This window comes from Moschus berezovskii, chromosome 7 (genome assembly GCF_049115385.1).
Source record: "Moschus berezovskii isolate FMDL1 chromosome 7, NW_MosBer_1.0, whole genome shotgun sequence".
In the NCBI taxonomy this organism is placed as follows: domain Eukaryota; kingdom Metazoa; phylum Chordata; class Mammalia; order Artiodactyla; family Moschidae; genus Moschus; species Moschus berezovskii.
In genome coordinates this window covers 29,521,728-29,534,330 of record NC_142466.1, presented here as the reverse complement: position 1 = coordinate 29,534,330, position 12,603 = coordinate 29,521,728, and the positions used below count along the sequence as shown (strand labels likewise).

The following is a 12,603-nucleotide window of genomic DNA, read 5'->3' as shown; positions in this document are numbered from 1 at the left end:
GCTTTCGAAGCAAGGCCATTAAGTAGGGAACATGGTAGTTTTCATTTTCTAGTCATTTCTCTACACTTTTGCTTCCTTTTTTGATTTTCATTTATGTATTCACAATATGATCAAAGAAAATGTCATCAATCTAAACTATTAATTTTATCTATTTCCCAATAACTTCAAATGTACCCATCAAATGGATATTTGTCAATCAAATGAGAATGTTTTTATTATTCAGCACTTTTACTAAAACTGTTGAACACTTTTCTACTCAGAGTTTCAGAGCTGGAGGAAGGAGATTCGGTGATGTGCTGTCTCTCACTGGAAGCTTATGTCACAGAATCTGGTGAGTTTCAGTCATTCATCAGGCTGTTGATTCCACTGAGCATCTCTGTTCCTCTTTCTCTTTTTTCCTCTGAGATTACAGGATGGTGAGAGCCAGGCTACTCGATCAGGGAGAAATAGCCTTGTTTCCTTTACTTGAGTATAATTTTTCACTTAGTTTCTACGGTCTTTTAGTGACTTGTTGACCGGGAATTATCTTTCTCCTGCTCTAGTTCTAATTCAAGCTGAGGTAAGAACAATAAAGTGAAGTAAAGAAGGCAGAGGGGCTCTATCTCTATCATATTTAAGACTAGCCTTTTTGGTTGTTGTTTCCCTTTGCCACTTTCCTAGAAAGTAAAACTCCACAGTTGTTTTGTGGGCAAAAAGAAAGCTAATCTAAGTCTGAATGTCTGAATATGAATGAAGGGAAGTGGTTTTCCCTGACACAATGATGTATTCTGAGTCAGCAAACTTCAGTGCAGCACAGCTGGGGACAAGGCTGTGGCAGAGGGGAAGCATGAGGCCAGTATGAACAACAGAAAGGCTGGGACATGGCTGCTTTTGACAGAAGCTCAATAAAGATCAAGTCTCAGGTCAAGTGACTGCCCTTTGCTTTGCAAGATCAGTTACCTCATTTTTCTTTCAATTAATTCACATAGGATTAGTTTCAAGAGAGAAGGAAGAAGTCAAACCCATCACCTAACAAGAGATGGACAACTGGAATGCCAATTGCTGGAATACTAACCCTCTCTGGCAGTGTCTTGGAGACCAGCCTTGCTGAGCATCTGTCTAGGTAATAAATCCACTCAGGCAATGGGAAGATGCTCTGAAAAAAAACTAGAATGAAATGGAATTAAATGATTCCAAAACATCCTGAACTTAATCTAGGTAATAGTAATTATGATATTAAAAATAATAGCTGAATTTTATTGCCTGCTGCTAATGGATTGGCCACTTTTCACATTCTTGAGAATTTTAACTGAATCCTCTCATTAACTCTTAGGGTCACACTTGCTTCTATTCCTGGAGAGAAGTGTGAATCGGGACAAATGAACTGTTCCAATCACAGCAAGGAGTGAGAGCAAACCTGAGGGCTGCGACATGTCTGAACAATCCCGTTGAGAAAAAAGGAAGGGTGCAAATGAACATGCCATTAAGGAACTCATAAGGGTCAATGCATGTAATAGGATGCTCGGGGCTGGCATGCGGGGATGACCCAGAGGGAGGATTAAAGGGAGGAGGGAGGTGGGAGGCAGGTTCAGGAGGGGGAACTTATGTAAACCTGGGGCAAATTCATGTCAGTGTATGGCAAAACCAACCAATATAATATTGTAAAATAATTTGCCTCCAATAAGTGATAGGAGGAGGATGAGTTGACAAAGACCCCTTCAGTTCAGTTCAGTCGCTCAGTCGTGTCCGACTCTTTGCGACCCCATGAATCACAGCACGCCAGGCCTCCCTGTCCATCACCAACTCCCAGAGTTCACTCAAACTCATGTCCACAGAGTCGGTGATACCATCCAGCCATCTCATTCTCTGTCGTCGCCTTCTCCTCCTGCCTCCAATCCCTCCCAGCATCAGAGTCTTTTGCAGTGAGTCAGCTCTTCGCATGAGGTGGGCAAAGTATTGGAGTTTCAGCTTTAGCATCAGTCCTTCCAGTGAACACCCAGGACTTAATCCATTTCAAATGCCAAAGGGTCACTATCTATTGTTTTGTAGGGCCACAGGGTGTGGTCTGAAGTCAGCTAAACTAAGATCTAATCATAAATAGATACAATCACTATTAAGTAGTTGGAAGGGAATAGATTGTTCTGCCAGCTAAAAGAAAAGCAAGAGTTTGCTCATTGCCTAGTGGTTAGGATCCAGCACTGTCAATGCTGTGACCTGATTTCAATCCCTGGTTGGGAAAAACTGATCACACAAGATTAGCAGAAGGAAGTCTAAAATTGTATGAGTGGTTTCTGCAATGAAATATAGCAAAATAATTTTATGAACCCTGTGAGAGGTGAGCCCTACTTTCTATGTATTTTAACCTCTTGACCTTTCTTGTGAGCTTAAGAACAAAGAAAAAGCATCTAGCAGTCCCTCGCCACATGAGCTCCGACGTTTCTCCTTCAGGATGACGATGAAAACGTCTTTGAGTATCAGGTTCTGCAGAATGAAGTCACTACCCACTGCAGTCCCTGACCTCTAACACACCCTGATAGGCGTTCAGGGTTGAGGTCAGGAACAAAGTACTCTGTACTGCGGGAAAACTGACACAAGAGGCCTTCTTATATTTAAAAAATTTCCAGAGAAAATTTATGAACCCAATTTTTGCAATTTCTCCTGGGTAGAAAAGCTGTAAAATCTTTCAGGGAGGCCTCTGCTCCTCCTGATTCTCAGCCGCTTTCTCCCAGATGTGAGCTTGTCTGCTCGTTACCACAATCGCATGCATACTGACCTCCTCTACGTCCGTGGGGTGGTTCAGAGCTGAGGAGAGGCTGTCCTCTGGCCCGTCATCCTCAGCAAGTCCTCCCAATCAAGTGAACTCTCGGGAGTCATGTTTTTGAGTGTGTTTTTTTTTTTTGATTGACAAGGACCCCTTTCAGACCTCCTCAGGTAACCTGTTGTTCTCATTCTACAGGAAGACACCTGCATTTGTCACCTCCAGTCCAATCGAGTCATCCTGTTGTCTGCTGATAGAGTCCAGTGAAGAGCCTCAACTCTATTTTCCAACTTCTGGTCAAGATGTGGGTGTTGAGCAGGCCTCTGTGTGACCAAGATGGAAGAGCATGTGTGCTTCCTAGACAGAAGCAGTGAAAAATTTTCTCCTTAGCAGGGAGAGAGTAGCTTAAATGGTGCAGAAAGTCTCAAAGCCTTGCATAGTTATCTTTTTTTTTAATTTCTAGCTCAACCTATCAAACATCATTAAGTAATACTATGGATCTGACATGAAAACGTTATTTAGAAAATAATTTGTTAATGAAATGATATTTTTAGCAGTATATCGGAATGTTTTTTACTTGTTTAGGACCCTAATCCTCAAGGTTTCCAAACCTCTCCATGTCCTTTACATGTTCTCTGAGGGGCTTGCATGTGGCTCTGTGGTAAGGAGTCCACCTGCCGATATGTCCCCCTGTGGTCCTAGAGGATGCACATGCTGCAGAACAGCTGGGCCCGTGTGCCACAGCTGCTGAGCCCTGCTCCAGACCCCGGGACCACCACTACCATGGCCAAGTGCACTGGAGCCTGTGCTCCCGAACCAGAGGAGCCGCCGCAGTGAGACGCCCGTGCGCCACAGCCAGAGAGGACCCACCTTTGCACAACGAGAGAAGAGCCCGGGGGCAGTGAAGACACAGCACAGTGAAAAATGAAGGAATGAATAAGATGACTTCAAAAGTCCCTCTGACTTCACAAATCGCTGCTGAGTGCGGTATGTCCCAACTGGAAAGAGAAAAGATGATCGATCCATCAGTGTCCTGAAGATGGCCTCCATTAAATACATGAATTTCCACAAAGATCTTTGTTACTTTGAGAAACTGTGATCTTCCAGAGTGCACGTTACTAACACATGTCCTGCGAGGAAAGCTCTGTCCCACTGTCGATAATGGATTAAAGCCCTGCCTGTGCCCCTTCGATTCAAGCTCGTTTGATTTGGTTTGTCTCTCAAAGATGCAAAGACACCATGATGGAAGTTAAGAACTTCCTTGGATCGCATTGTCCCCAGGCCCCTCTTGCCCTGCTCTGTGATAGCTTGCTGGGTCCTAAGGAAGAAGCAAGTCTGCTGCTGTGACGGGAGTGACCCTCGCGCCTTCCAGGACTCCTCAGGCTGCTGTGGTATGAACGTCACCCGTGCTGGGGACACAGCTCGTGGCCAGGCATTCGTGCTCTGTCTCTGCTCTCAGCATCCGCTTCAGTCTTCTCAGTCTCTGGAAAGGACTGTTGTGAAGCACTTGCCTCCGTGCAGCCCATCTGTGTTGTTCTGCGTCCTGAGGACCCGCTGCTGCACCAGTGAACACTTTAAACTTCTCTGTTCTTCCAAGTTCTCAAGCTTCTGCTGACTTTCAACTCCAAGTTTCCCGTGCTTTGGGCATTTCTCAAATGAGACTGCTGACCCAGGTGAGTTCCTCCTAGTGCAACCAAGCGTATGGAAGAGCCTAGGTAGACGCTCAGAGGAGCCCCTGGTGTCTCCACCATTGTTCACTGTGGGGCGGGGTTCTATTTCCTGTGTTTCTCTGGGGGGCTGGACAGTCTGGACCTGCAGTGCTTGGCAGGCAGAGCAGGTGAAGTCATAGGAGAGTGTCTGACAGATCTAGAACTTTCACTCAGCTTCTGCTTTTAGTTGGTGGTTTGCAGTCCTAAGGGGAAATTGACAAGCAGAAACCACCGTACTGGAGAAGGACACAGCTGTATGAGTGGAGAGGACGCCTTCATGCAGAGTGAACGAGGAGAGCACGCTGGGGATTTCTGCACTGGGAGGAGTGATGATTGTGATATTTGAGTGTGAGGATAAGATATTCACCTGACCTCTCGCCAACTGCATACCATGTCTTCAAGCATCTCTGCAACTTTTTCCAGGGAAAGAATTCCAGAACCAACAAGAGGCAGAAAATCCTACCCAAGAACTCATCAAATCCTGAAGATGGAATTTTTTTTTTTTTTAGATCGTTAGTTTTAGGTTAATTTTTTTGAAAAAAATCAGAGTTACATAAAGTATTGGAGTAGTTATGTTCCCTTCAAGGTCCTCAGAGCAATGAACAACATAGCTAGATCTAGAATATTTTTACCTCTAACGTCCAAATCCTAAAGAGGGGTCAAGGAATTGTAAAATGCATTTTTTTATCAAGTTGCCATTCAGGATTGGTCTTTCTGTTTTAACAAAAACACAAAGTAAGTTTTTTACAGAAAGAATTTAATAAAGGAAGAAAAATCATAAACTGACTAAATACAAAATATCCATTTTTCTATAAGTATACATACATAATATTATGTCAACAAAATAATTTAAATATTTATAAATAGGTAAATAAATATTAAAATAGATAAATAAATGTCCAGGTAGTTAAATACATAGATAGATTTGCTTCGGCATCTGTGAGGACCAGTGTCTATAGAGTAGAATATGATGTTGCTTAATATTCCAGAAAACATTTGACAAATTGATTCAATTCAGGGTGCAATACAGCAGAAATGAGAGTCTTCCACATGGCAGTGCAGGAGGAAGTGTGGTCTGTTAGTCCATGAGAATCATTTCCTGTTGAACCAGGTGTGTGTCAGTCCTTTCTCCTGAATCTCTCCTGCAGGTCTGTTGAGGAAGAGAAGGATCTCATGACTTCTGCTCTGACAACCTCCCAGGCACAAGGGCTGTGTCCCTTCTCTTGCAGATAGAGAGTGATTCTGTGGAAGTATTTCCTCACAGCCAGGCTGGAGTCCTCCTTGAGCAGGGGAGCCCCTTGCAGCCCCTCCTCCTGCCTCAGACAGGCTTGCAGGTCAGTGAGCTGCTGATCCAGGGCAGTGCGGAGCTTGTCCAGGAGGCTCTCGTCCCAGGCAGTGGCCGAGTCCTCTGTGCTGAAGAGCTGGAAGGTGTGCTGGGTCACCTCGTGGAGCACAGAGATGGCTTGAGCCTTCTGCAACGGACTGCCACCCAGCGCCTCCTGGGGGAATGCAAAGTCATTTCTGTCCTGCAGGCAGGAGGAAGGGGAGACCCTCCTCAGTTGTTGCAGGAGCATCAGGACCCTCCTGTTGGCCAGGCTGTGGGTGTGAGGCAGGTGGCAGCCCAGAGAGCAGATGGCGTTGCAGCTGAGCAGCAGCAGGGCCAGGAGTAAGGACCAGGCTGGGGCCATCGGGGACCTTGCAGATGCTTCTGGCCTGGGGAGGTGGGTGACTCTGTGAACCTGCTCTCTCGGTTCTCTGAAGACCTTCCTTCAGGCCTGTGTCTTAAATAGGAGCCCATGGTTTCCATTTTCTGAAAGTTCCCTCTTATTTTCTACTTTTGTTTTTGCTTTTCAATTTGCACTCTCTAGTAGGTTAGGACAGCACTTCTCAATCTTTTTTTTTTTTTTCATGTTTCCCTTTTTTCTGCCCACAGAGCCTTTTTAGATATTTTTTCTTAGTTGCCCCGCGTTGTGAAATTTTGATAACACAGATATACTTTGTATGTATTTATGTACTCTACAGATATCTTTTCTCTGTACATAGAAAGTGTAAATCTTACTCTTTGTATTCAGTGTAGAATTAAGAATTACATAAAATTTTAAGCTATGATTTAAATGTGAAAGCTACTGAATTTTATTTTAACTTTATAAACTAAGTTTTCAGAGTGACTTTTAATTTCATATATTTACTTATATAAGTGGGTATATATCCAATTACATATTGAAATAAAATCTTCATAAATAACTTCATAATAATACCAAGGTATAGGCATACTTAGGAGAAAGCAATGGCACCCCACTCCAGTACTCTTGCCTGGAAAATCCCATGGACGGAGGAGCCTGATAGACTGCAGTCCATGGGGTCGCTAAGGGTCGGACACGACTGAGTGACTTCACTTTCACTTCTCACTTTCATGCATTGGAAAAGGAAATGGCAACCCACTCCAGTGTTCTTGCCTGGAGAATCCCAGGGACAGGGGAGCCTGGTGGGCTGCCGTCTCTGGGATCACACAGAGTTGGACACGACTGACGTGACGCAGCAGCAGCAGCAGCAGCATAGGCATACTTAAAAGTCATTCAGAGTTGCTCAAATCATTGAATAACTTAAAAATAGTTCTTTAATATTTATTTTAAGTACTTATTGTTGAATTTTCTTCATATCAGAAAATAATTTTTAGTTTTACTGCCAGCTAGATATTCATCTGGATATTATCAATATTTTTTCTCTTTAATACTTGGATATGTTGAACAACTGTAGTAATATTATGTAAGAAAATATAATATTTTGGGTATTTTATTTACAAATATAATTTTCCACATTAATTTCTGTAGCCCAAATCACACTGAGATTCAAACATAAGCAACATGAACGAGACAGACAATGGTTGCTCATAAGTACAGAAAGGCCATGTCTCACAATATGACTTTGAGATCAAGCAAATGATGGAAAGTCCTCCAGTGAAACATCTAGTCACCTTCGGTTGTACCACTGATCTTGTATACAATCTGTTTATATTCCATAAACTCAATCTCAGTGCTTCTCCAAATCTCTTCTTCATGCATTCTTCTAAAATGCATGAAAACCTGAATTTTGTAAGAATCATTTTGCCACTGTTTTGTGAAAGCTTAGTTCTCTTTCTTTTTTTCCCCTTAATTTTACAAGTTTGTTAATGAAGAGAAAGTATCTGTTGATTTCCACTACATTAATTTCTTAAAAATGGAGCTCTTGTATCCTTCCCCCTTTAGGGAATGGTTCATTCCTTGAAAGTAGATCTTCACAAACAGTTTTGAATCCTCACTTCTAGCAAGTTCTCTTCTAAATCACTGTCTTGTCTCAAACACATCTCCAGCTGTTCCAGCTACTGATGATGTCCAGTGTGGAATTTCTCCAAGAGGGTCTTATCCCAAACATCCTGGGCCTCTGTATTGAAGATGCTGCGGAGACATCTCAGGGAAGACAGCAGGGTGTGGGCTTCCCTGAAACTGCCCAGCATTCACTGGATCCCAGACATCAGTTGGGTCTGTTTTCCAGAAATTACAGATGCAAAGCACTTGTTTTTTGTTGGAGAAACATTAAGATGTGCTTCTTGTCCCTAGTATGATGTGTGACACTGCCGGGGTCCAGCCTTGGCAGAGTCCAGGGGTACCCTCCGGATGAGCGGTGTCGGTGAGAAAAGAAAGAAAAAAAAGCGAGTCGAGTCTTGGTTGAGTGCAGAATCAAGACTCCTTTATTGTTTTACATCTGTGCTATATACCCTAAAACCACTAACTTCAAAGAGGGGGGAATGGCAAGATAAGGTCGTACCAGGAACGCAGTCATAAATCATCTTCCGAAACAGTCAGTACCATCATGCATAATTCTTAAGCAGTTCAAATGGGCTGTTAAAACAGCAAGGCCACAAGGCATGAAAAATGGCTTTATTTGTGTAGCAGTTAGTTAATTGCACGAGCTATAGCAAGTCTTATCTTGGGAGCCTCAGTCCTGGGCAGACTTTGTAGCTCCATAGATAGCATGGTATCTGGTTTTGGGCTCTTCCCCCAAATATCTGCAGAGACCAATTAATATTATATGTTTACTTATTTTGTTATCTACTCTTAACTCTATCTATACTTCTAGTGTACTCCCAAGCACACCATAGACAGGGGGCAGGGAGACATGGCAGCAAGCCCTGTTATGTGACTCTGAGGGCTAAGGGTCTCATGAGCTCCTTCCCGATCTCACCCTAAGGGGTCCTTCTAAACTCCTGAAGGGCTCTGTATTTACTTTTGCTTGTGGAGTGTTTAGGACTATTGTTAGCAGACTTAGTTTTATGCCAGGGGCGCTTTGTGCAGTCGTGAGCATTCCAAATTCTAAATTGACATTTCTAATGCCAACAGGGCCAGAAGGGGTAGGATGTTCTGTGTAAAAATATTTTCCTCATCCCTGGCCTGTTTATAGGGACCCATGCACACCCAGGGACTTGCTGACATGCAAAGGCTTCAAGGGGGATTTTTGAGCAGGAGTCAGAAGAATTCTTAGAAAGCATAGAGGACTACCAAGCATCAGAAGAAGAAAAGACGGAGGCCCGGAAGTAGATGATGAGAGCAGCCCCGAGAAATCCCCAGAGGCCTGGACAGCCTTGTGTGCCAGCTCCTCAAACCAAGACCTTGTCATGGGCGGGGTCTCTCTTGCCATCTCCTGACATGACACCTCACAACTCAGGCAAGATTTGGGGCTGTTTCTGTGTAGACTTGCGGGCTGTGTTGGTGTTGCACCTGCCTGTATTTACTGCATTTCTGTGTGTTGCAGGATTTCAGGAGCGTCTTGATCTCTGCAGCAGGGGGCATGGCAGATGGGGAGGGTGGAGTCGTGGCCACGTTCCTAATCTCACACCTGCAGCCACCTGCCTCCCCTGACAGTGCCCCGTGGTCCCCCAGAAGCTCATGGTCACCCGAGCTACAACCCTGTCTTCCTTCTTCCTTCCCGCATTGACCACGTGTGTCTTGAGCTGCTGAAGTCCTGAGCATGGGCAGGACCTGTGCACAGCTGGCTGGCCGCTCAGCACAGGCAGCAGCTCAGTCACCTCTAGCTCTGCTTTAACAACCCAGATTCTTGGTTCTCCAATAATTTGGAACCTACAAGTTAATAACATCTGACCATTAAACAGGATATGACTACAGAGGTTTTAGGGCAAGGTGACAGTACTAAACTAACTGGGAGAAGTTTTTCACATTAAATAGAATTTAAAATTTAAATTTTAAAAAGAAAAGTGTACATATATATGCATGCCAACCAGCCAAGTGGGTGGGTCATTTGTGAGGTATGTATGACTCTTTAAGTCTCAGACTATGAATTTCTGCCATCATTTCTTAAATTTGAATTTGTGTGATCACTAAACTCTCTTGCTCTCTGTTCTTTCTTTTCTGGCTAATGTTATACTTTCTCATATATTACTTAATAAAAGTTCTTAGCCTTAGGTTTTGGGAGAAAGATTCTTTGATTCCATTTCTTTCTTTCACTTTTATTGAATGTCTCTTCTTTGTTATAACTAGCCATTTCAGTTCAGTTCAGTCGCTCAGTCATGTCCTGACTCTTTGTGACCCCATGGGTGTCCGTCACCAACTCCCGGAGCTTATTCAAACTCACGTCCATCGAGTCGGTGATGCCGTCTGACCATCTCATCCTCTGTCGTCCCCTTCTCCTCCCACCTTCAATCTTTCCCAGCCTTAGGGTCTTTTTAAGTGAGTCAGTTCTTCACATCAGGTGGCCAAAGTACTGGAGTTTCAGCTTCAGCATCAGTCCTTCCAATGAACATTCAGGACTGATCTTCTTTAGGATGGACTGGTTGGATCTCCTTGCAGTCCAAGGGACTCTCAAGAGTCTTCTCCAACACCACAGTTCAAAAGCATCAATTCTTTGGCACTCAGCTTTCTTCTGGCACTCAGCTTTCAGCACTCAGTTAGCCATTTGGGGATCCACAAATGTTTGTGATTCTCATTAAGCCAGCGTTCTTAACCTTAGAACAATTCTAAAACTTATCAGGAAATAATGCAAGCCATAATATTAAAAAACAGAAAGGAATGTTTGACTTCCTCAGTCAGAAGCATTAAATGAGTTTTAAAGTAGCTGTAATAAAACTGTGTAGCAGTGAGTACAGTTCAGTAACCATATTAATAAAGCAAAAAAAAGATCTCAAAAGTTACCATATTGTCAGAATTAATTAGATGCTGATCATTAGCTAAAGATTTATGCAAAAGATATACCTCTTGTTAATGAGGAAAGAAATGATATTTCAATAAAATATTCCAGGAAACTTGCCTGATACCCGAACAAAAAGCAATTTAGAATCTCATATCATAGATCAAAAAAGAAAAAAAAAAATGCTAATGAAATACTGAATTTAATGTAAAAACAGATGAACAAGAAAGGACACCAAATACATACCAAAAAGAGGGATGAATGTGACTAGAGGGAGGTTGATTCTATGTCCTAAACAGCGCTTGGCAAAATACACAAGAGACTGTCTAGCTCTGTGTACACAGGAGAAATGAAAAACACATATCCATCAAAAGAATGTGGCTATAACACAGAGAAAATGTATATGTCAATGACTAGAGATTGTAAAATGGTAAATAATGTAAATTACCAACATAAAACTAAAGGAAGTAACAGATAAAATCAAGCTTGTTTGTAAAACTTAATTGAACAAAGAAATTAGCAGGCAAAGGGATTACTGTTGAAATTCACTACAAAGTGACTAATTAGAACAATGCTAAATTAATTTTTAGCCAAAAAAGCAGTGTGTCAAATCAAGTATCTAAATAAGCAATTGTTTAAATCAAATAAGTCATATATTTAAAATGTTTTCTGGCAATTCATCCATCCTTTGAAAATTAGAAAACAAGAGAAAAATGTACACAGGTGTGTTAACCCATAATCTCCTCAATGTGCCATCTTGTTTCACTGCTCCACTTCACAAAGTTTAAGTGTCTATACAGTGTCCCTAATTCTCATTCTTGTGTTTCCTTTTCAGCCTATCTGGTTCCTGCCCCATCAATTCTGCTAAACCAGATCCTACTCAGGTCACCAGTGGCGTGTGTTTCAGGTCCGCAGGGACAGTTCAGTCCTCACCCCGCCTGCAGACCGCACTGTGTCTCTGAAACACACTCCTTCCCTTCAGTCGTCCCTCCCCTGTTCATGCTTGTGTGCTTCTCACGCACTGCCCCCGCCTCAGTGTCTGTTGCAGGCTCTCCGCTGCCTGACCCTGAGTACCGAGGGTGTGAAGGATTAGGGTTAGGTCCTCTTCTCACTGTCCATCCTATTTATAAGTGACCGCATCGTCCCCATGCCCTCATTAAACACTTTAAAACTAATACCTCCTCCTTGCCATTTTGTAAAAATCCCCAACTGTCAATGACTCTGAATATTATGTGTCTTCCAGGCAACTTAGAAAAAATATTTAATATTATTTTTCCTTTCCAGCATCATTTGTACCTAAAACTTTCAGTGTGAGAACATTCTCTTCCTTCACTTCTATTCACAGTCTTTAATATCATTGAAATGAAATGAACAATAAGACTGTTTTCATGTCCTCTTCTTTGTAAGACTGAGAGTTTCAATGCAGTAGGAACTGCATTTGCTTTATTCACCTGTATTTCTTGGTGACAATTACACAGTCTGTCGTGTAGGTACTCAATTTATATGTACAATCTGAAAGGAATGAATGAATAAATAAGTGTTACCACCCATTCTTTAATAAAATTTTTAAAACGAGAGTTTGGATTTTAATTTTTGGGTAAAGAAACTCAAATTTTCTTTGATAAGAATTTAATAAATAGAACAAAGTACAAATTTAATAACATGAAATGGTAAGCATGTTTTAGAAATTTTAATATGTACAGGTGAATTGTAATTTTATAAATAATTTCTGAATATCATAAATATGATAGATGCATGAAGGAAAAATAAATAAACAATACATAACTTCAGGGTAGGCATTGCTTATGGACTGATGCCCCTGCAGATGAATACTTTTATATCTACTTCCTTATTACAATTGACAAAATATTGGCTGAAGTAAATCAATAAATTTGATGGCTACAGCAGAAATGAGTCTAATGAAATGAACACAGGTGAGTGTACAAGGGTGATGTGGCATCTTAGTCGGTGAGAGTCATC

General features: G+C 42.2%; 1 protein-coding gene across 1 annotated transcript; it reads right to left on the bottom strand.

Annotated features, from left to right (window-relative positions):
* Nucleotides 1-5,235: 5,235 nt before the first annotated feature.
* LOC129557279 (interferon alpha-1) lies at nucleotides 5,236-6,322 on the bottom strand. Its single transcript, XM_055427855.2, has one exon. It carries the CDS (start codon nucleotides 6,132-6,134, stop codon nucleotides 5,565-5,567), a length of 570 nt encoding a protein of 189 aa, XP_055283830.2. The 5' UTR covers nucleotides 6,135-6,322; the 3' UTR covers nucleotides 5,236-5,564.
* Between the last annotated feature and the right edge of the window lie 6,281 nt (nucleotides 6,323-12,603).